The sequence below is a fragment of the Nipponia nippon genome, unplaced genomic scaffold, assembly GCF_047370975.1.
Source record: "Nipponia nippon isolate SJK-2023a ecotype South Korea unplaced genomic scaffold, ASM4737097v1 scaffold_10, whole genome shotgun sequence".
In the NCBI taxonomy this organism is placed as follows: domain Eukaryota; kingdom Metazoa; phylum Chordata; class Aves; order Pelecaniformes; family Threskiornithidae; genus Nipponia; species Nipponia nippon.
The window spans coordinates 11,246,871-11,271,405 of NW_028262291.1; the positions used below are offsets into that span (position 1 = coordinate 11,246,871).

At 48.1% G+C, this 24,535-nt stretch overlaps 1 protein-coding gene across 2 annotated transcripts in view; it reads right to left on the bottom strand.

Annotated features, from left to right (window-relative positions):
- MICAL2 (microtubule associated monooxygenase, calponin and LIM domain containing 2) overlaps positions 1 to 24,535 on the bottom strand; it is a 133,541-nt gene that overhangs the window by 20,770 nt on the left and 88,236 nt on the right. For both annotated transcript variants that reach the window (XM_087744689.1, XM_087744681.1), the window contains 5 exons: positions 15,455 to 15,647; positions 11,964 to 12,136; positions 10,609 to 10,683; positions 6,258 to 6,355; positions 2,691 to 4,041 (listed from right to left, as the gene is read on the bottom strand). In XM_087744689.1, coding sequence (XP_087600815.1) covers positions 2,691 to 4,041; positions 6,258 to 6,355; positions 10,609 to 10,683; positions 11,964 to 12,136; positions 15,455 to 15,647 — 1,890 coding nt within the window. The remainder of the gene's footprint in view (positions 1 to 2,690; positions 4,042 to 6,257; positions 6,356 to 10,608; positions 10,684 to 11,963; positions 12,137 to 15,454; positions 15,648 to 24,535) is intronic.

Below are 24,535 nucleotides of genomic sequence, written 5' to 3' on the forward strand. Positions count from 1 at the left end.
CAGCCCAAAATTTCCAAGTGGCCCTGAGGAATAGCTCTTATGAAACAGAAAGAAAGTGTTAGCCAAAAAGCCTTTAGACCAGGTCTGGATATCAGAAGCTGGAATGACCCATATGGAAGGTGTGACTGCAGGCGTAAGTTTGAGCGACAGGCAATCTGCTGCTGAGTAATTTAGATCTCTGCTTTCTCGTGCTGAGCTTCAGCTGGTGGCTGAACACTTGGCAGGAGATGACAGAAGGCCAGAATATAGTTTTAGTTTGGATAGACGCCTGGGTCTGAAATGCAGAAGTCATCAGCATAGGAAAGACATCTGGACATGTATTTGCAGATGAAGTAACTAAGATAAGGTGTAGGGAAAGATGAGCAACATAACATAGAAGTAGACACGTAGGATGAGACTGAAGGTCCTTCTAGTCTGTCTCCAGCAGTGGATGTCTAAAGAAACGCTATAGGCACCGAGCAGTAGTCATACGTGTTTCCTCCCCTTAGCACTTGCCCAGCCGCCAGGCATTTTTCCATGCAAGAGCTTTCTAAATTGGAAGTGGTTTCTAAGCATTTGGTTAATCCTCAGTGGATTTCTCTTCAATGAACTTGCCCAGTCTCATCTCAAGCCCATGGACTTCAATCACCCAGCTCATTCTTTGGCTCCACAAGCCAACAGCCCATTGAGGAAGAAAACACCAGGGTAATGTAAGACAAACCATACTTGCACAGAACAAGTCTGTCTGGCCTCAAATAGGATAGAAAAGCCCTACTGCAAAGAGCCAAGAGGAGTGTGAGAAAGATCCTCATTAAATTGGTTTCTGCAAGGTGCTGGGAGTATTTTTTTTCTTTAAAGAAAAGAAATTTTCTGAGATTCATGGTAAATTTCAAGAGAGAAAAATGACGACACGTAATGTGGGCTAAAGCTCGTCATCAGTTCATGACTGAAGTTTGCCAAGCTTGGGCCTCAGACAAGTGCCAATTTGAGACAGAAATGCCATTTTAGAGAGCCAGGCAGGACTTGGCTCTTTACCAGTTTGATTTACTCAAATACGAATGTTTGAAAAAGTTCAGGGAGCTGCAATGTTGAAATGTTGAAGACGACAGATTACTGGGCAAATGACCAGATCAAAGCTGCATTTTTTTCTTCTGAACAGGCTTTGCAATGCCTATATTTAATAATTATAACAACATAATAATTCCTTTTTTGGCTTACACAGCAGAGGAATGCAACACATATTAAAACAATATGTTTTTTCCAAAATACTTAAAACATACACAAAGTATAGCATTATTCAAACCTAACAAGAACTTCTCCCACAATATACCAATTATTTTAATACAGTTAGTTAAGAGCAAGTCAGCTTGGCTTAGTTGACAGGTGATGACTAGGTGTAGTCTCAGAAAAAGCCTCCCATGTAAGACAAGGGTGAACACTAGCAACTCCCTGTGGCTTCAGTGCGGTCCTTAGCATCCTCTGGCTCAATGGGTATGCCTGCTTTGTGAGTTGATAGATAAAAGATGCTCCAAGAATCCAGTCCAAAAATTCAGGAATGAGAGCAGGAGTTATTCTATCGATTTTAATGAGCTTCAGATCAAGTCTCTTATATACTGTATATCTTCCTCACAGCATGCAGTAGTTCTGAAGCAGAAAGGATGCAAAAAGGATCTGGCAGCTCACTGGGAACATTTCAGTGACTTCACATTTTACGTACAGATTGTTATTTTAATGCTGCAGTACAGCAACAGTTTTGGGGTTACAGTTTGGATTGCAATTTAATAAAGTAAGAAACAAACAGGTATGTCAATAAAATTCAATAGGTTATTTAGTTAAATAACCGTGGTTTTCTGCAGTGGGCTAGTGGAAAGATAGATCATGGAGAAAGACAGGTGGGTGCAGCTCTCGTACCTCATATTTCATACCTGAAACTGTGCTGCACTTAATTCTTTCTAAGCCTATGCTCAGATTACTCAGATTGCTCTTTGTCTGACATCAGTGTTTCTTAGACTCATCTGCAATTTTAATACTAACCTTGTTCTTGCAAGCAAACATGAAAATCGATGCCTTTTAATAGACTCACAAATAGGTCAGAGTAGGTCAATAAGGTGCTATCTCCCCTCAGATAAAAGAACAAGGGGATATTAATGACACTGCAAAGCTCCCGAAAGTATGTCTACAGTTCGGTCACCACAACATCAGGCAGAGCTGAAGAGACACCTGCTGAAAAAGCACATACACAAAGCAAACCTTCTTGCTATTGCACCCGTATTGCTTCAGACTGAGCTCCTCATGGAAAGGGTAGCAAATATAGTCTACACTGCGGTGGAGTTTTCGGTGCTTATTCTTCTGCTTGCCTGCTGTACTCCGCCCTCCACAACACACTTTGCACAGCATCCCACTCTGCCTCACCGCTCCTTCCACCTCAGCGAGTACATTTTCCTGACCCAAACACATTCGAACAGCAGCAAGCAGCAGATCAAATTTGCGTCCGGGGTGTTATGCTCTGCTTGCAAATCCACTCTGCTCCTTTAAACCAGAAGCAACTCCTAAACCTTAACCAAAAAATATATTTATTAAGTCTTCCTATGTAGAAAGTAACTATAAATTAAGCATAGCATACAACAGATACATGTTTGCATGATCACACACAGGTCTTTTAAATGTTAAGTGCTATTACCAGAAATAAATAATTCCACTCATGCCCTCACCTGTGGAAGGATAACGTAGCCTGTCTTCTGGAGAACGGTCCTTCAGGAAAGGTAGAGATGACATGAAAGAATTCCCTTCTCTGTCACAAACTTTACTTCTCAGTCTATCAAAGAGCGACCCAAGACCACCCTTCTGTGCAGAGTCATCCAGATTGTCTTTGGAGGTGTTCTTGGGCTCTGGAGATGAAAGGAGGAGGTGCCTTTCCTTACAGATAAATATGTCATCCGTGGGAGCCCCTGGAGGAGTCTCTTTAAAGGTAAACTTTTCCAGGAGTCCTGGGACATCCTCCATCCTGGTGCAATATGATTTCTGAGGTATACTGGTCATCTTGGAAGGCCTAGTGTGAGGACTGTAGACTGGGAAGGATACCTTCTCGCTGTCATTCCTTGGAGATCTCTCTTCAGAAAAGTGAGATGGATTTGAGAGACGGTTCCCATTTCCTAAATATTCTCCTGCCCACTCCTCTACTTTAAGCTCCTGTGGCTGAGTGTTATTTGCTCTATTATTGTTACTGTTCCTTTGGCTTAGGGAATAGCTAGGAGTACTGGGGAAGCTGAAGAAAGCTTGTTCTGAAGAGGCTTTGACTTTGCTGTCTGAGTCCTGCTTTAGTCCTTCTGGAGATGAGGTTAGAGGCTCCAAAATGGATCTTTTGATCGCATTGGCTATGAGCCTCAGTGGTGATTTTGGCCGGCCAGCTGCATGCTCCCTGGCAACTGCATCTGGACTCCTCAGAGCATCTTTTGTGTCAACTGGCAAAGCTGGTGGAGCATCGTCTGCACATAAGAGAGGCACAGAACGACCAGATAGTTTGAACACGTCTTTTCTCCAGTCAGCATCCTTCTCCTCTGAAGTCCCCGGCGCTCCTTTGTTTCGATACCCTGGACTGCTTCCACGTAAGTCTGTCCTGTTTGAATCATATGACACGGGTCGCTGTTGAGTACAAAGTACCAACCTCTTTTTTGTCTCTAATTCTTGCTCAAGCTTTTCTTCTGGGTGCCTTGTATTTTTTCCAGCTTTCTCTTTCAAATCCAGAGATGACAGCACTTTTGTCTTCCTGTTAAGATGTTCTGGTTCAGGGGTATATTTCAGGTTTTTTTCCTTCCAGCCCTGGGCTGTGTATGTCCCATTGTCAACATCTATATCTTCAGGCTCAGAAAAATCAGCAGCCCGTGTCCCATTCCCAGGAGGGGTCTGTGGGGAACCTCTAGTGCTGCTCTGAGAAGGACAATGGGGCACATAGAGGCAGATGTCTTCAGGCATCTCTCTGGCTTTTTCTTTTCCTTGAAATGCTGGGCTGTAGGGTTTGAAATGTCCTCTTGTAACTTCTGGTGGTTTCTTGTAAGAAGCCAACTGTGAAGCACATGAAAAAAGATTATTTTAGTGGTTAAAAATATTGTTTAATGTGTCCTTTATTTCATATAATATTTTAGTCTATTTCGATCTTAACATAATACTAATAAACATATTTACTTTATATACACATATATACACACATATAAATGTAGATGTTAATACAACAAGATGAAAAGTTTTTCTCCCTAGAGGGCTAATATTTCTCTAGGAGTAGAGATCTAATACTGCTGGAAATGTTAATAGTCTAAAAAGAATGTTATTCATGCTAAGAACCTGTCATATCTTTAGGAATTACCTTTAATATTTTCCTTAGAAAGAAACAGTCCTATCTACAGGAAAATAAACAAAAGCAGATCTGCTCTGTTCTCCTGTGTGCATTCCAGTTGCATCACCTTAGAGTTTCCAGCAAGCACAAGGGACCACAATCCATCCTCTCCAACTGCTTTTGTAATATTGCAGGCTTACATAGCACAGGTAGGAATGAATGACCCAGAAGAGATTGTAAAATGCAAGACAGTAGTTTTAAAAAATTCAATTAGTTCTCTCTTATGATTATTTTTCCTTTGGTGAAGATTTAAATTTATTACTCTAGCACCAAACTCTTCTGCTGAAGGTGGTAACAAGGATAAATGTCCACATTATCTAGCCAGCAGAAAAAACTAGAGGGTTTTTTTTCCTTCTTAAAAGGGAGGTATTTTATCCTCAATGCGGTACAACAATGGACGGTGAGAAGATTCAATTCCTGTTTCCACTTATGTGCCAGATTCCCAAATTCACACAGGTGAAGCCATTAATCTGCCTGACTTCTCATTTCCCAGCAGCATCAGAAGGTAGGCAATAATGATTACTCCCTGTTTCACAGTTGTATTTGATGACTAAGATTAATATTGGCCAGGATCTCAGCTAAAAAAAACCATGAGAAACACTAATAAACAAATAAACACCCTCTTAATCCTCTCTCTTTAGAGTAAGAAAAAGGCCACTATGTGCTGCTTATAGAGTGGTAGCTGCAGCATGGAGTCGCCTCTCCTTGAGTGCAGCACGGCCAGGCAGCATTGTGCAGCTCTGCTCCCCTGGGACGTTCCCTTCCTGGCCCTATTGTCCCGGACCGGATTTCAACTACCACCATGGATATGGAAGACTTGATTTTTTTCTAATGTAGACCTGAGGTCAAGCAGTTTTAATCATGTTTAACCCAAGGGTGAGGACAACTGGCTAGGACACAGAGGACGTGGGCTGGTCCTCACTCCACCTGGCTCTGAGTCCGGGGAACGTGCTGCCCTTTTCTCGGGACAGTCAGTCACAACTCCTGCTGCAGTGCTGCACTTATGGCAGGCTCACCCTTCCTCAGCCTTGGGGAGAGAGAAAAGAAAAAAAAAAAAAGGGCAGAAAATACAGTGGAAATCCTAGGTCCCAAGGGAAGCTGAAGATGCTCCTGAGCTGTGGGAGGTGTGGAACCAAGGGCCTGCTGCAAATTAAGGATTCTTCTGCCCACTGGATGCAAGGGGTAAACATTAGACATGGGCACACCTATGTCTAAGGGCCGTAACGGCCTGAAATCCCCCAGTCTCCTATGCCAGGTTGCCTATGGCTGGCACTATGCAAGCCCTTACCTTGGTTCCCAGATTTGCTCTCCAAGTGCTGGCGCTTGCCTTTTGCCCAGTGATGCACAGCGATCAAGTGGCATTTAAGCCATTCGGATGTGACACCTTCTCACCCCACCGCTGCTGGTACCTGGCCTTGCCCAACATGCCACATGTTTCCATCCAGCCCTAAAACCACACGGGCAGACCAACAGCCAGCTTGGGAGCACTGGGGGACAGAGATTTGGGGGGTTTCCTCTCCTTTGGGCAGAAACTGTGGCACAGAGGAAATCCCAGTGGCAGCTAAACCCCATGCTGTGAGGGAAGGTCAGGGTGGTGATGAAGGGTAGGTGGCTGATGCAACAGGTTAGTGCCTAACTCAGTGCAATCGAGGTCCGAGTCCCACAGAAAGCAAATGTCATTTAGCCGCGTGATTTGGGAATGATTATATCAATCAGAGCATCCAAGTCTCTTCCCTATGTATAGCACAGGCATAACTCCAGCGTTTGCTGGTTACTGAGAAAACCAAAACTATTTGAAAGACCAGAGGATGCTCAGACAGCCTGCCGAGAGCAGACATGCCCCAACAGTAGTCACTCTTGTTTTGCTCTGCACAATTCTCCTTCGTACCTGTGTTTGGGAGTGATCCTCTCCAGGACCACTTTGACAGCTGGCTGAGCTGTCCTTCCAGTGTAGCCCAGGTTTCTTGCTGGACAGTAGAGGGAAACCTGCCAAAGACATAAATTTTACCATCATATTTGTATTGCTTTTGTCTTAAATAAAGTTTGCAATTAAGGAATGAGAGTAGAAAGTTAAAAAGTCATCTGGATACAGTTGTACCTGAAGAGCTGACCTACAGTAATGAAGTTTATGGCCTCACTCACACGTGTGTGCACACTGTGCCAAACACATGTTGACATTTTCAGCGGTGGACCTGAACTGCTTCCACTTTTTGGCTGGATGTAGTGAAGCAGCTTTTGAGTTCCAGGAAACTTTCTGGAAAACTAGCTCTCTTTAGGGGCCTTTGAGGCCTTAAAAGCAGAGACAGTCAAAACAACCAGCGACTTTTGAAGCTTTGGGTAGTTCCGAGAAATGAAGAAAATGAATGGCTTCTGAGAGTGCTGTCTGTCAGAATGGGAAAGAAATGGGCAATATAACCACCCACAGGCCATAAGGACAGAAACAACCCTGTGGTCTCCCAAGCCAGGCCAACGCGCTGGGGGCTCTCCTAGGATCAGGCAAGGTAACTAATTGCTAAAGGTCTTGAACCAAAACTAGCACAAACAGACTTAGATCTGCTGGAAACAAAAGTAGGGAGGTAACTTGCACCTGAAGGGAGTCAGGAGAGTTCTCTAATATTTGTGCCTGTGGGAATTTTACATAATAAATAATCTTTGGACAGAAGAACAATATCCCAGAGCCAAGATATTACCATGTCAAGCTTTAACATAACAAGTATATTTATAGCTAAATCATTAACTCCCAAACCCAATTATTAGTTCTGAAACCCACAAAGGTTCCCAAAGCAAACTTTGGTTCTTCTACGCAGGGATTAAAAGCTGCATAAGGACAAAAGCAACACACCAGAGAGAGAAGACAGTTCCTGCATGTGGACTTCAGAAAAGGCAAGCCAGGGAGAGAGGCCAACTTTCCTTTCCTTTCAGTGTCTCACCTGTGCGTTCCCAATCTCGATGTAATTTGCTACGTTCAGTCAAGAACGGAGGGAAACGATCCGCTGGAGTTCATTAAGGAACTCCCATAGGGACCAGCAACGAGGGGCTACACTGAGACAAATCCAGCTTTTGTCACCTGGTTAAAGGGATACCATAACTCTGCTCTGCTGCTGGTCTTGCTTTCTGTATCTTTTTGCAATCAGTTTTCAAGGGAGGGGAAAAGAAAGAAAGAGAAAAAACGCCCTTCAAATAATTTCAGACATTAATTGAGAAAGTCCAGTGATGGTCCTCTAAGAAAGCAGCATCAAAACTTGAGCTACTCCATTTTCATTTCCACAGCCTATCCCCACCCTACCCCGATTCTCTGTCCCTAGTACAAACGCTCCTCCTTTCCCACCCATGCTCATTGACCTTTATATTCTGTATAGTTAATTGCCCATGGGAAAAGACAAGAATCCAGAATGAGGATGAAACCCCACTGTTACCTGTATAAGTGAGCCAGCGGGGTTTGGCCTGATCCACTAAAGCCCTTCGCCTCCTGGCACGGGCGAGCGTCATGGCTCAGCACACTGAGGAGAAACGCTGCAGCAGCAACGGCCCTAACACCGATGAGGGCTTAAAACCCACAGCCCAGGGGTCCGCAGGGTGACGGCCCATGCCCGTGGGGAGAACTACTTCCCACTACAGCTCTCGTGGGCATGCATTAGCTTACAAGGACAGGGCCTGCACATGTGTGAACATCGCTTTGTGCAAAGCCACAGCTTGCTATCTTTCACAGAGATAATGGATGTATTCCCACCAAGACGCTGAATCCATACTTGCAGCTTCACATTTAAAACAGGATTTTTTAAAAAAGTTCCCTGGGGCGCTATCATGATCTGCTTGGCCCAAAAGCTACTCAAATTGACCAAGATAAATTAAGAGCGCGGTGTTCCCTGTGGCCATGCGACGGGGATTAAAGATTTCGAAAGGTAATATCCTGCTCTGAGCCTTTCAGCCAATATAACCATGACACTGATTTCCTTTCCTTGGCTGCGTAGCGTGTGCTGTTTATGAAACATATGTGTTTTGGGAAATAAGTCTGAAAAGGAGACGGATTTTCCTTTCATGTGACTGATGATCATATGAATTCTTGTAACCAAATATTAAGTGGATTAAATATAGAAACTAAGATTTACAGTGTTCCTCCAGAGAGTAAAAAATGCCTTTATTCTGTTCCCAGTATATGCTGAATGTGCTTTACACCTCATTTTAGCAGCATACTTGAGGTTCGGACAAATTCATGCAGCATGGCGCTTCCCTCTCAAAGGCTTTTAGCTCCCTCTAGAGCTCTTCGGAAGCACACGGAAGATTTTAATAAAATGATGGGGAAATTAATTGGCAAACGATTAAGTAACTCACTTGCTGAGAACAAGCTGAAAATGAGTCGAAATTAAGAGTGACCCCCGGTCTTCTCTTCTTTCCTCTCTCACAGTCTTTCTTTTTTCCTCTCAAACCTGGAATAAGCATCATTTTTGTTTGATCTTTTAAAAACTGAGAGCTATTAAAGCAAAATTTTAAATCCAAGCCTTTGGTGAAGCCAACACCTGATTATAAACCAGTCCACAAATGCTGTACAGTGCTCAGAGACAGCCCCAAGGCTGACACAGATGCCACGAGACTTTGAGGGCACCCTGCTCTGCCTCCCCGTCCCGGGCAGGGGACAGCCTGCCCCCAGGTGGGACATCCCAAGTGGCTGCTCCAGAGAGGCCTCACAGGCACAGTGATGCAGCCCCATCAGGGCCCGTCTGCCTGTCTGTCTGCCACAGCTCTGGGGACAGCCTGTCACAGGGGATGGTTTGCTGAAGATGAGCTGGGTGGGAGCATCCTCTCAGGACTGTGAAACAGGCCCATGCATCCTCTACTGAGATTTACTGAGTTATCCCAGATGGGTGCATTGGGGGCCTCCAAGGGACCGCAGGGTCGGCAGTGACAGCACTCACACGTACCTGCAGGCACCTGACTCGGAGGCGAGTCTAGCCCCAGGAAGGAGAGATGCAGCTTGTCTCCTCTTTTGAGATATAAAACTTATTCCTACAGTGGGTACTTGCAAATCATCTTGAAGCTTATTTGTGCATTCAAACCAAGCAAGCCAAGACGCCTTTGCTTGAATGCTGGTCCCATAACAGACAGAGGGATCCTGCTCGTTTCAGGAGCAGAGCCCTTAACTTCTCTGAAGGCAACTGGGACTCTGAGCGGCAGCAGAAATCCTCTCCGTTGCAGAGGGTAGCTGAGGGCAGGGTTAAAGAGCGGCTGTCACCACCATTCCCCAAAACCCGCTGTCTCCATGCCCAGAAACTGTGGCACTCAGTCACATGCACAAATCCCTTCTTTCCGCTGCTGTACATTCATGCGTTATACTTAAGGCTGCCAACACCCCAGCCTAACAGATACGACAGCATTTCTAACCAAGTTGTGAGAGGGTTTGGGATGCTGGTAAACTCACCCAGCTCCCATACTGGTATGATCAACCCCGGCAGGTACCTGTGAGTCCTTAGCGGGGACTAGGCAGGCACTGCGTGCGCTTGCAGAGAGGCTGTGCCGAGGCTGCTGGGTGACCCTGTTATGAGCAGCAGAGGTGTGACTGGGGATGGCTGCCTCATTTTGGGACCACAGCCCAGGAGGATTCCTCAGATGCAGCCCAGGCTGCAAGGAGTGACCACACTGTGTTTCAGAAGCCAATCGAGCACAGACCCAATCACTATTGAAATCACTGCATTCCTGCGCGATTCCCATGGGCAGAGAGGGGTCAGCCCAAACCAAGCGCAACTGCTAGAGGACACGAACTAGTAACGCTCATTTTCACCAGCTCACTTCTTGGGATGGCTATTAGTACTCTTTCCCTTTCCATAACCCAGAAACATCACCTGCTTTTTTCCAGCAAAAGAGAGGTGATGGGGCACTTGTAGGCGGGTGTAAATAGGCACCTCCAGGAGCAGTTCTAGTAAGTGATACTCCAAATGTTAGACCCATCGTTGCACCTGATCAAAGCCAATCGGCACACGCAGGGCTAGAGACAGGGGTGCATTTTCCTGGCTGAAGAATTAGAGCAGACACCACTTGCTGGCGGGTGTAATAATGTAGGGAACAGTCACACAAAAAGGGGACTTGAACTTTTCAGGATAAGAAAATGGAAAAGAAATATTTGTTGCATCTAGTGACTCAAAAATACAAAATTTTTAAAGGAAAGGAGAAACAGACATTTAGGAGACAAGAAAACAAAAGACAGTACAAATAGAAGAAACAATCGCTTCTCAGGCTTTACTCACTCGTCTGGAGTTTTCTTCTCCAATTCTGATACTTATTTAATGCCGTGGAATGAAAACTGTTGGCTCTCTGTAGTGCTACACAGAAACAGAAAAGGCGCATGGTCAGCTAATGCAGCAAAAGCCAGAGAGCGAAAATAGAGAGGGGGGAAAAATCCCAAGAAATAAACCTAGTGCGTGTGGGGGGGTTAGTTTTCTAACCAGCCGGTCCCGCTCCGGGCCCGGGCCCCGGTCCCGCGGCGGCGGCCGGGAGGGGGCAGCGCGCACCCGCCGCCAGCGCCGGCCCGGGAAGGGCTGCGGGCGGCCGGGATGCTCCAGGGAAAATCCTTCCCGCTGAGCCCCACACCGACACTGGCTCTTTTCTCCGCGAAGCCGGCACGAGCAGAAAGGCAGGCAGACAGACGAACAGACGGGGGGACAGACTGAAGGGGTAAAAACATATTAAGGATGCTATAAAGTAGCTGGGTGAGAGACAGGCTGCTCATGAAGATCTAGATAACCTGGCTGGCATGGCATGGAGAAAGGCGATGGCAGGGAGGAAGGTGACACGAGCAGCCAGGGATGGGGAGAGCATGAAACTGGGGAGGAAAAAGGATAAAATCCTTCAGTGACTGTGCGCGGTCACACGCTGCTGGGCACCATTTGGGGTTTGCTGCTGTCCTTTTTTTGCCCTAAACAAGGGCTTTGTTATTCAAGAGTCAAGTTAAATTGCTGTATGAAACCTCCTCTTTTCTGTTTGGATTAAAAATGCATACATGGATGTGGGGGTGGTGGGAGACAGGAAGAAATGAATGCTCATGGCCTTTTATTTTCTGCAAAACCATTTCTTTGGTTGTTTTTAGCACATCTTGTAGTTTTGACTTTCTCCAGCTTCAGAAAGGAGTTTCCATGTGGAGGCAGACTGTTCCTAGACCTCACCCCACTTCCCTGCCAGCTGCATCCTTTCCTACTTGTGCTTTCACTGGATACAAAAATTTTAAGCAGCTACTGATAGAAATACAAATTGAAGCAAGCAGAGCTCTCTAGTGCCTCCCAACATCACCCTTGCCTAGGCAACACTGCGAATATTGCATTGGCTACTAATAACGCCCAAACTTTTTACCTGTGGGAAAACATTCATCCCATCCCTGCAAGCAATGCACAAGGTGCAACTACTCCAGGTTACCCGCATCATGGAAATCCTGTTTCAGCTACAGCACCCAAAAGGCAGAAATCCCCCCTGAAAAAGACACCATTAACGGGTGCAACCTGGCCACATCGCAGCTAACAGCCTCCGCTTTGAAACCTCTCCCCCCCAACCCTGACTTCAGCCCTCAGGACAGGCTTCTGGAGCATCCCCGGGTTGGGACACTACTTACCATCGGCAACTTTGGATGTTTTGGAGCTTTCCTCCGGTGCCACAGGGCTCCTGACGACTGATGCCCACCTCCGGACAGGGCTCGGGCAGGCGGGGGGCTGCAGCAGCGAGGTCCGTCCTTCGCTCACTTCGGAGTTTGATGAGTCGTCGTTAAAATCAGACTCCAGCTCAGAACTACAGGGGAAAAAAGGGCAAGATGGAAAGAAAGTGGGACATGTCAGAAGACACACGGCGTGGAGATAGTTGTTCCCCTTTAGTGCAACAAGTACCACTGTCAGCCCTGGCAGCCACGTGGGCAGCAGAGAAATAGGATGTTTTGCAGCCAGAGCTGATGTCCTTATTTTGCTTTTTTCATTGTCATTACTACAGGACTGTAATTTGCAGTAGGTGCTACACAGCTGAGATATCCCCATTCCCATCAGACTTCTGCTGCCCGGATTTGCACCCACAACTGCTACATTCAGCACCTGGAATCAAACTGGCATCGAGAGAGACTTGGGGTGAAACACACACCGCTTGGTTAGCAGGGATGGGCCCTTCTGCCTGCAAGGCTATACCAAGATGAAGAAACGGAAAAAGCAGCATTTGCAATGCCGTAGTCTGCCTAGAAGCAAGGCATGAGGGTCAAAACAACACTTTTCACCTTTTTGCCCCACAGATTTTGGAAGTATTTGGAAATTTCCGTGCTGGAAATCATGCAGCATCAGCCATTTCGACCCCAAGGTGACAGATGATGCCACACTGGCAGCCACAGCTTGGATAGTCACCTCTGTAAAACTCAGGTATTTTGTTATTGCAAAACTTGGGTACTTTTGTTATTGCACCAGCATCATTTCGTATCATGTGTTGGGCACCTCACGGAGCCATGGGGAGAGTTTCGGACCACAGCAAGCTGCTGCGCTTGGTCCTGACCCCACTCCTGGGTGCCGCGACACAGGACGAGGAGAGAGCCCGGAGGAGAAGGGTGAGGACAGCCACTGGCCCAGCAAACAGGGCTTAGGCAAGAAGTTGAAGGAAGTTGTGTCAGTCTAGAGAGAAGACTGAGTGAAGCTACGTGAACAGCCTTCAAACATGCAAAAAGCGCCTATAGGAAATAAGGAAACAAACTCTTTGGGAGCCACTGGTACAGCCCATTGAGCAGCAAGCACTATGAGGCACCTGCGCTGATCACAGAGGCAGATTTTGACATCTCCTTCTTCAAATGTAATTAAAAATATGCCATGCAAACACATGTGAATGGCACACACGTCGTGACCTTGCCTCTGGGCAGGAGAACGACCATTTCAGGTGCTTATTAGTTCTTTTTTCAATAATCACGGGATGTCTTTCATCTCTAAAGGCCAGGCTGTAGGGAACAGCCACTTTCAGGCCTTCTGATGTGACCGCATTCCCACTGCCATAAATAAGTGTGCCACCATCCCACTCGGCCTATTTTTAATGCAAACAATACTGCTAACCTAATTCGTAGATTTATTGTGATGATTAATAGCTCTACCTTAAAAAAGAGGTGCTTATGCCATGAGTAGTTCTGTTGGCGTGGCAGCAAAAAGCTCTTTTGTATTTATATAGCACTGCCTTGTAGAAAGTACAGATTTATTGTAACAGCCCAAGGCACAGCCCAGGAAGCAAGAGGAAGAAGAGCTAAAAGAAAGGCTGCAGACAGTACAAAGCCAGGGTAAATGCCACACGGGTAGCATCCGCCAGGCCTGCACCGCGGCTTTGCCCAGATCAAACCAGCAGTGCTGGGAGGCTGGGGCCAGGAGGCAGAGAGGGTGGGAGCACAGCTCTAGGTGCATTACTCTCTCGATAGGCTGAATCAGAGTGGCCTTAAGTTTCACCACTAACACATACTTTTTAGGTGTCTTTCAAGTTTTGTCAAGTATACAGATATATATAACAAAGTACAAATATATGAAGTCTTTGATAGCTGAGATGCTGTGTGGATGGGGGGATACCACACTGAGATTGGGCAGAGCGCCACACAAAAGAAAAAGACCTGCCATTAACATTGATTGATATATTTCTGTTTTAAAGAGCAAAATGTTTATTTTCCTTGGCTAGCACGGATGTAAGTGCTGTAGTATGAAGCTTCTCCTCTGATCTCTGCTCGATAGGTGGTCATTATTCACAAGTACCTAGAGCCTGAACTGCAAAGCTGCATCACCGAGCTGGTCATTTTCCCCATCCCACCGAGTGCCCCGCAGCCAGCTCAGCACTGCCATTTGTCACTTGCTATTTCTCTCATCCCCCCTTTTTAGGCAGGGGCTGGCCTGCCAGGGCGGTGTGAGTCAAAGTGTGCCAGAGCTGCCGCAGCAGCAGGAAGCTGATCTCAGAGCCACTGGCACCAGCCGTGCCGGTGACAGATGTGGCGTCATCTCTCACGCCGCGTCCCGCTGGCCGGGAACCAGGGGCCGCGCCATCCAGCCGTGGGGGCTGTCGCAGAGAAGGGAGCTGATCCCTTCAGATCAGAGGGATTAGCCGACTCTCATGCTGCCCGGGCGCTGCGGGGGCACCACGAGCCGGAGGGTATTAGCGAGGGATACAAGCACACGCTCCGCAGGGGACTCTGTCAAACAGGTAGGAAACCCTTCCCCAAGCTCTCCATCCCCCATGGGATAGGAACCCCAGAGAGGTTCATCCTTCCCCAGAAGAGCACCCAGACCCATGCGGCAGAGCACAAACATCATTTAAAACCACCACAGGGAATAGCAGAATGTTGCATTTCTAAAAGCATTGCTCTCCACAAGCTACACACAGCACCGTGAATTGGTGTTTAAAGGACGTCAATCTGAATGAGCTTCCTTACACAGCAACAGTTTGCAACAGTTGGCTTTGGGTTTGCCTTTTTTTTTTTTTTTCTTTTTTCTTTCCTCCTCCACTTCTTTTTTAGTTCTTAGTAAGGAAAACTGCTTTACTCTGGGAGATACCAATCTAATCTTTAGATGGAATGAAATTCCACGGAATCCTGCCCAGAAAGCCAATATATTCTAATTTGTACGCAGAAATGGGGCTTCCTCTGACAGCTCCCCAAGCATCATCAAATTTCAGGTTTCTTAGGGGTGGGCAGGCCCTCAAACGCCCCGGGAGAGGCCCGGGGTGCGGAGCTGCAGGATGATGCCCAAGGCGGGAGGCGGCCATGTCACAGGATGCACCTTTTGCCACAACACACCCACTGCCCTAATCCCTGAACCGACATTTTTTGGTACACAAAGAGCTGAACCCGGGCTGATCAGGGCAATGTTTTTCTCTCTGATTCAGGCCCCTGTGTGGGATGCGAATGTTTGAAGATTTCCTGCAAAGTGAGTCATGTGTCTGGGGGATTTATGGCTGCGGTAAAGAACAATTGTTATTCTGAGCGGTTTGTCTTTTTCTTTTTTCCCCCAGTTTTACGTACATTCAGTACTAAATTCTGTTATATTTTTCCTTAGTGTTCCAGAGAAAACAAAGCTGCTCTTATGGGTTTTTTACAGGCTTACTTGTATTTTAAAGTACCTGCTTGCATCACTGGTGACCATGACTCGGATAGCAAGAAGGTTGTGCTCGGTCATCTCCTCCTCGGGGATGACCCTCACGGTGGCCCACTCGGGGGAAGGGGGTGAGAACCAGCTCTCCAGGTCACAGCGCTCAGGCGTGCTCTTTGCCTTCTTTGGGGATGTGGGCTCGTCGGCCATGGGCAGGCAGCGGTCTGGGAAAGCACAAAGGTGATAGCAAGGTGTTAGGGGAGGAGGGAGTCCATGGGGGGGACCTCACCCCCGCGTTCGGGTGGCCCTTGGCCATCGCTGGCGGTTTCCATGTGGGGCCCCGTGCTGTCCCCACAGGCGCAGGCAAGGTGCGCACACCAACAGCCTGGCACAGCAAGAACATCCCTTCAACCCAGTACAGCCCTGCCGGGGCTCGTCAGCTTGGATGCAGAGAGAAGGAAACTCCAGGGGCAGCCTCAGCTTTTGCAGCTGCAGGTTCTTGCTCTGCTCAGTGGGACGGCTGTCAGGCTGGTGGCACCAGTAAGACACGTGCCAGCCACGCAAGTAGGGATTTACAGTCTCTTTTCAGGCCCCCGAGGTATGTGTGCGTATAGCGGGAGGCAGATGGACCAACCTTGCTTGGGTGGCTAAAACTTCAGCCTTTCATTGCAAGTTTAGGTCAGTTTAGGACAGCAGGAGTGAGCAAAATAAACACAGGCTCTTCAGGTTATTTTTGAGCATGTACAACAAATACAGACGCCAATTTGGAAAAAGAAGAAGCATCACAGCAGTTAAGCAGCACCATCCCTGAACTTCACATTCAGGCGGGAGGAATAAAGAATAAAGCCAAGTTTCCCTCGCTCACCCCAGGTGATGCAGACAGAGCCAAAGACAGGAGATCATCTCTCCCTGTGAAATCCTTCATTTCTGAGCAACCTCATCTATCCACAATCTCCTGCATAAGCAAATACAAACACATCAGCTGCACAAGCTCCCCTGGGGCTCAGTGCAGAAGGGACAAATTACAAGCTCCAGGAGAGTGGCTTTGCTCAGTTCACCTCCCATGTGTGGTGCTTTTGCCATATTTAATTCAACACTGCTGCTTCTAATTTACACCTCTATAAGTGGGAAAAAAATCAGACCTGGGACATGGCTTATTTTCTCATCTATTAGAGCAAACTATCTAGTAAACATCAATCAAACTGCTCTTTAACCTGCAGCTCCTCCATTTATTGCAGGAGTGCACTCACCCCTGTTCTCCACCTTGCAAGGGTTTTTAACTTGAATGCCAAACACTTGCATGGGTTGAATGCAGAAAACAAACCTGCTGGGAGCAAGAGTGCTACAAGCAAATCCCAGACGCATCAGGAAGATTATATACACAGCAGAGCCTGAGCGCTGGCCCACAGGACCCTCCTGAGCAGCAATTCCCCGCCTGCAAGTCCCTGCGTCTGCCCCAGGCCGTCGCACGTGGCTGCTCACTTGCAGTCGAGAGACAGCGGCCGCTGGGCACTGCTGCTCGTGGGAGCAGACACAGCAGGTGTTGCAGCTGCATGCCCCGCACCGCACTGAGCTCTAACCCCACCTCGGATCGCTTGGGCCGTCCGCTGCTGTCCCCTCCCTGTTACCATTTCTGTGGAGCTGTGAAACAAGGTCCTCAAAACAAGCCCTGACAGCAGAGTTACACCTTTATTTTGCACGATTCAGGTAGCTCCCAGCCTCCCCTAGGAAAAGAAAACCGGTGTTCTGAGCTTCTGCACTTCTCCCAGTTATCGTTTGTGCTCACCCCCTTTCTACGTTTGAAAATAAGCACCCTTTCTACGTTTGAAAATAAGCACCACCGAGGAAAGCCCAGCTGCTGGCAGCAGGGTTGACTGCTCTACAAGTACAACTCTTGTGCTGGCCAGGTGAAGCTCCCTTACTTGCACTCACAGACTGAGTAACATGGCTTTGCAGTTGTTTTTTTTTTCAGTAGTTTTACTGATTACACTTTTCCCAAGCAGCACAGAGCATTGCACTTTTCAAAAGGCTGTGGTGAACTCTGGTTTTTCACCCTTCATAAAAGTCAGCGTATTTTCTTGGCTTGGAAACGCCTTAAGACTTCACTGCTCACAAGAGTTTTGTGTGGCTTTTTTTTTTTTTTAATTCTTCTACTTCTGTGTACAAGAAGCCAAGGAGGATGGAGGAGTGGCTCACTGCTTCTCCAGAGCGAGATGCTCCCATGTGAAAACACATGCTCAGGCTCTACGTCCAGCTCACTAGCAGCACAGCAGCCACGTGCTTCTTGACTGCAGAGATTTCATTTCCTTTGGGAGATGGAGGAAATTCATCCCTCTCTGATTTTTATGTCTGGCTTCTACTTTGGCCCAGCCAGGCCACCCACCCCAGAGCTGCTCGCAGGCAGCGCACAGCATGCCGGCAGCATTTGGGTGGCAGCGTGGGAGCCCACAGGTCGGCAGGACACGTCTGCCCGCAGCAGGGCACAGCTATCCTTCCTTGCACGGGGGCATGAAACCCCCCTGGGAACAACCCCCTCTCCCCCAGAGCTGGGCTGGACCACGATGTGCCATTTCTGCTCTCCAGAAGCAAAGTAGAAAGCAGTATTGTGAGCCAATTTGTTAAATCTAAGTCCTTCAAATCAACTTTCTCCTTAAAAGATGCTGCATTTTTTATGAAAATCAGAACATGCAAAACCAAACAAAAGTTTGCCAGCTCTGTCTATAAACTTTGCACCCATGCTGGCAATAAGCACTGCTCAAGGTCACTGCAAGTGGCTGTTAAAGAAAGTCAGTTTTGCCATTTGCTTGCACGGTGAGTACGTATTCCCTTTCCATCCCGCGCATTAATGCCTTCCCCACCACGCTAATAGCAAAGAGGAGAAAACATGTTTATGACTAACAGACACACAGCTGGAGAGCATGAAAACCCACAGACAGACAGACTACCTAAAACGATTCACAGTGTGGTTCCTGAATGGGAACAGATTTCCAGTCAACAAGTCCCTCTGCAACGGCCTGTTACATATCCAGTTTTCAATGACTATAGACATAATAGTCAGAGCTGGTGAAGGACCTCAGGATGTCATCCAGGCCACCGGATGATGGTGACGGGATGGCACCGTCACCTCTCTCTGAAGAGTTACATTTCTGTGCTTGCTTCCCTTTTTTTTTTTTTTCTTTTTTTTTTTTTTTTCTTCTCAGTATCCCCTTCTTGAATTCTGCACCTAGAAGCTGACCCTCTCAGGAATCTGTTAGGCAGCCAAGTCCTTTCTGAGCAAGATAAGTTTGCATTCACAGCAATAATGATCAGGTTTAAGATCAGCATCCTGCATTAGCATCCACCTTGATCTAATGAAAGATGTCCCTGCCCATGGCAGAGGCGTTGGACTAGATGTTTAAAGGTCCCTTCCAACCCGAACCACTCTAAGATTAGAAAGCAAAACTACTCCTTACTAACATTTAATCAATATATGTATTGTGACATATAAAGTTGAATAAACTACATTGCACTCAACTCCAGAAACTGGACCACCTTGGTGTTCCAGTGTGCGGGACACCCACGTGTGTGCATTAGCTCAAACTTTGTCCTTGTCTCCCCAGGACAGGAGATTTTTTCCTAGAAGCTAAGAGCCTGAGTCAGAGGAACTGAACTCCATGAGATAAACACATACAACGTAAGAGCTACAGAGGCATCCGGTCCGCGGGACAGAAAAGGGCACAGCTCCGTTTCCTGCCCGTGCAAACCGGTGCCGTGCCGCTGACCTCTGTGGGGCAGCACCAGACGTTATCGGAGGAGAACCAGGCCTCAGGAAACAGTCACTCAAAATAGCATTTGCATAAGAGCTTACTTTATTTCCATCACGCTCACTTCAGATTTCCTACTATCTATGTCTCAGCATGCTAAAGACCTCCAGCAGTGAATACGCCTGCTCCGTAGCACAGTTTGGACTGGAGTCCCTACTAATCCTTTGCCAAAACATTCAAATAATTTACCCAGGAGGGCATGGACAAGCCGTGCATGGGAAGGCGTTAATCTTAGGTCGCAGTCAGCCAACCAGATCTGTCATGCGAGTATGACTGCAGGGACAGGCAGCACACACCACAAGTAACTCGCAGCGCGCTGCTGGCCAGTTAAAGTGGAAACGTCCTAACAACAACTGGCTTGCGTTTTTTAGATGCTGAAGTTTCCTAAGCTAGTCAGTATGAGTAAGCCGGGGAGCCAACGTGCTAATTTCCAAATCCTCCATGTCCTTTGGTGCTTTCCCGCACACGTCTGAAGGGAGGCGAGCAGGCAGGGCAGCCCTCCCGGCTCTGCTCAGACACGAGCAGCAGGTCCTCCGCAGCCTGCGCAACCCAGTGCTTACGCTGTCTGTTTTATGGACCGCACTTACACAACTGTAACTTGCTGTCTGAAGGTCTGGTGGGATTATGAGAATTTAAGTTTTCCATTCCTTAAGTTGTTGCCCTTACTCCTCTGTCATTCACGTATTATGATCCTTCCTCATCCATCACACTGCCCCAGTGCTTTGTTTTGGCCACACCATTGCCATTTTTCATTAATCTCCCAGTTCTCCTCTCTTCTCTCCCCTGCCAAGCACATTGTGCCTTCCTAATTTATCCCCTACCTCCTGGTTACCTTTCCCCAGCTGCCCTTCTCAGGGTGATGTCCCCAGCAGGCTCCTGGGTGCTCCCTTCCCTCCTCTTCCAGCTCCAAACCCCAACAGCCCTCACCCAGTTACAGGCTGGCTCTGCTATTGGGCTGGGGACATCTTGCTGGCTCAACAGCAGGTGGACCTGGCCCAAGGCGAGGGTTTGGAGGAGCTCTGCTCATCAAAGCAGTGAGAACAGCTTTGCAGTACAACAAAACCAGCCTCATACTTTCTGCTCCTAAACCGCATGACAAAACCACAGGTCCCAAATCGAGAGCGGAGCCAGGCTGGGTTGAAGCACAGCAGCCGGTGGCTGCACTTTACCGCCGGGCACAGCGTGGGCAGGAGGAGGTGCGGCTGGTCTCACCCTCGCCAGCCTGAGGGCACTGAACACACCGAGGAAGGGCACGCTGCACCATGGCATGGGCGACCGGCCTTCGGAGAGCGCGCTGCCTGCCCAGCCAAAGCCTGGAGTCAGTTTATTCGCTTTAGTCCCAGTCTGCAGCCCAGCAGGACAGAAGTGTTGGGTTTTTTTTCCCCCATTTCAAGAAAAATCTGAGTTTCTGCTCAGGTGGTTTACGTTCAGTTCCTCAGTTACATGCTTTCCTGAACAAAATAAACGAGTTACTTTAAAGGAATTTTCCAAAGTATCCATAAACCCAAATCCTACTGAATTCAGGGAAAACCTCTGTTTTAACCTCTATCCTCTGCTGTCTGTGTTCACAACAGCAATACTAATGCTTCCTCCGTTCCCTGCTTTGCCAGGGTTGCTGGTACAAAGGGCAACTTGGAGCTTTAGGAAGTTGTCCCTTATGCAGTTACAGCTAGAAAAACCAATGCATAAATCTAAAGCCCTTTAATATAGACAAAATTTTGCAATGTATCTTATACTGCAGAGCAATGCTCAAAATACCGGTGCATTCATGTCAGCAGTGACAGTTCTGTTCAGAGAATAACCCCAGGGCAGGGACGGCCGATCTCGGTGGCCTGCTGGCCTGGGGCAGCACCATTTCCACACGCAAGCTCTATCACCCATCTCTTCACTACAAGTGTCTCTCCTCAGTCTGAGCTCTCCTGATGATCAGCTTGCATTGAGAGCAAATAACACGGCTTTAGGATTTGGGGTTTTTTTTATGCAAGCAGTGGAGCTTAGCTGCTTTCAGTTATTTAAACAGCAGCAAGACAGTAAGTGATTTCAACAGAACAATCCTGTATTCATCTGGCCCTCCCACTCAAACACGATGAAAAATTTGGATAAACAATTTCTCCTTTGTCTGTGTTTCAAAGCCCACCTCATCCTCCGTGCACTGGGAGAGAAACAACTGTTTTCCTTACAGGGCAAGGATTTAGCTAAACTGTGTGGTAACTGAGAAGCATCCCTAAAGCTTCATCTGCAGGGCTCACATTGGGTCGGCGCTCACCCGGAGGTCAGGGCTGTTCAAAACTCGCTCCGACGTACAGGCTTGGCCAAACAGCCCCTGCAGGCCCCACAGACAGATGCAAACCTCTTTTCAGCAAAACACACTTTTATTCTCCATGAAGCGTCATGAATTGTTTTCCCAATTCACCAAGAGTGCCGGCTCACCCTTGCATTCAAGGGACAGCCATTTTTGTACCAAGTCTCGAATGAGTTAGAGATGCAGCCAGTGAGGGACAAAGACATAAAATCTCTGCAATGCTGGGAGGATTTACAAAACTTGGAGGCGGGCCTTATTGCATCTGCACGATATGGTCAAGGAGTAACAATCCTTAGTTTTTCCCCATAGCACCAATAATCCAAACACCACAGTCATTTACTCACAAAAGGTAAATTAGCAAGACCATTTGGACAGTAAGACCATCTTTGGCCAGCCTGTGGCTTCTGGGTAGACTTGCAGGAATTCACCCATCACACCCAGCAGAGACCGCGGCCGAGCGGCCTGGACCACTCAGGGAAGTTTGTACGGAGGAGCAGAGAAGGCAACAAGGCGACCCAAGCCTGTGGGATGGCACAGCAAGGCCCTGTGCTGGACTGCCAGCCTGCACCCAGCGCCCCAGCCCTTCAAAATCCTTCACCCCGCTTTAGGGGAGGACGGGCTGTATGAAGACACTCCTGCCTCAGCACGGCCTCCGAGCAGGAGCCGGGCAGGGCTGGTACCATGGCAGGGGCCTGTTTCGAGCTGATTATTGAATCTGAGAAACAAATCTGAGAATCAAATCTGTAGTTTGTTTATGGCTCTGCAAAGTAGCAGTCTCTAATTAGGAATATAATTATGGTTTTTGGAGGTCCCTGTATATACAAGTCCAGCAGCAGCCCTCCTGCAGGAGTTCTGAAGAGACCTTTCCCTTCATCTCTCTGGAGACACTCTCCCTGTCTGAGCCCTGCAGAAAGCACACAGGCCCAAGGCAGCTTCATACTAGCAAAAAGCATGCAAATCCAGTGTGGTGGGTTTACTCACTGAAAGATCATTGTAACTGTGATTCTCTCAATGACAGGCTTGTAAAATTCACAAACGTACAGAAGAACATCCAGTGATGATCCACCTAACCTAAAAAACATTTTTGCTCCCCCCCCCCCTTAAATTATTTTTTGTACCAGCATCCTCAGTGGTCTGGATGCATTTCAGCATCTAACACCACCTTCAAGCAGCACCGCTCTCCTGCAAAGGCCCTGTGCTCGGCAGGAATGGCCGAGGAGGGAGCATGGTGGTGAGACCGTGTGTGCAGCGCTAAGACCCAGCTCTGCAGTGAGGACGGCTCTGCAGGTCATCCCGAAGCCCAGAAACAAGGATGGAGAAATCTCTCAGCGTGCAGGATCAGGGACTCGGGGATCTCAAGTGCTTTTGTGAATACCTCGGTTCACCTTCCTCCCTCAAGTATGGGGGCAAAGCTGACAGCCAAGCCTAGCAGTGGAGAGGTCTTTCTTGCCTGTAATATGCTGCATATTACAGACATGAGCTACGTGAATATCCTTAAAGCCCTGAAAGCTTGCAATTAGTTTTGTTAGTCATTTTCTCCTGGAGTGATTTTTAAGGCAGTTTATACCCATGGAAATACAGGGCAGGTCTCCCCCACAGCTACCAGCCACCTGTGCCGGTTTTACTCAAGCTAAACAGGAGCAGCATGGCTGCACAGGCCTGTCAGCCTCACGCTGGAAGAGAGCAAACCTCTCCTGGCATCGCAGGGCGTCACTGCCAGTCCCTGCAGGGACCGAGAGAAGGTTTGCATGGGGCACCGAGCTGCGCAGACCCAAATCCAGGACCGACGCTGTGACGCTGTCTCGGCACCACCATGCACTGCCCAGCATGGCCAGGCCAGGCCAGCTCTACTAGATTGCTCTGCCAAGAAGCTCAAGCTCAGATTTTTGAAAGCCCAAATCTCAGAGCTGTTTACTGCCCCTCCATGACTAACAAACTGCTAAATGTTGTCTACCACCAGGCAAGATCCCTCTGCTACTCCGAAACAGATAAATGCATCATCACATGCCTCCTCCTGGTCCCAGAGGCTTTGCCAACACACCAGCCCCGTTTAACGAGGGAAAGGTGCTGATTTACGCGCTGGTGACTCACGCGCACCGTGCCAATGCAGTGCTGCACACAGAAGCGCTGAAACCTTTTTCCACGTTATGCCATGCTTGGCAGTGCAATTGCAATGGGTTTTGCTGAGCTGATGAAACCACCACAGTCCCATGACAGTCCCTGGCACAGGTCCCCGTCAGAAACCTGCCTGGGAGCAGCGTGCCACCGTACACATGGAAAAGGAGAGGCCCTTTCCAAAGGGGCTTCGTGTCCACCCACCTGGGGCTTCGCAGATGGCTCTCAGCACCTTCTATGATTACCATTTATAAGGCGCTGATCTCTCCAGCATCTGAGCGCCCCCACTGATAACACCAGGGCCAATGAACAGACGTAAGCGGGAGATGTTATTCATATTGGTGAATCCCACTTGACAAGTCAGCCTGACTTTCTGTACGGGCTGCTGCTCCCGAGTCATCTGCCAAACCAGCGTCAGGCAAATCACATTACTGTGACCTGACAAGGAGCTGACAAGGGCTTGGGAACCAGCCAAATCTGGGCAGAGCCAAGTCCCCGCTGGGGGCAGCTGGGCCAGATCGGCCATTTCCCCCCCACCTCGGGCAGAGCACACGCTGCCCACAACAGCACAAAGCCTGACCTGTGCCAAACACCGTCCCCGTCCCCACCGGGAGCACTGGGCCAGGCTCCTTGGACACCAGCTGGCTCAGGGCAGCTGCGTTTTATCAGCTTTGCTCAGGAGTGGCTCCTCTGTGCATGTCTGCCTGTCTTGGACAAAAATGGTCAAAGATGCTCCACTGAAAAATCCCCAGTGAAGGCAGCTGCAGCAGCCTCCCCAGCCAGTCAACGCCACCATGCCATAAGCAGCCAGAAGCACTCATGTTTATCCTCCCTCCTCTTCTTTAGCTGGTTTTAAGTCATGAGAGGGGAATTAATTTTTAATTAATCAGGT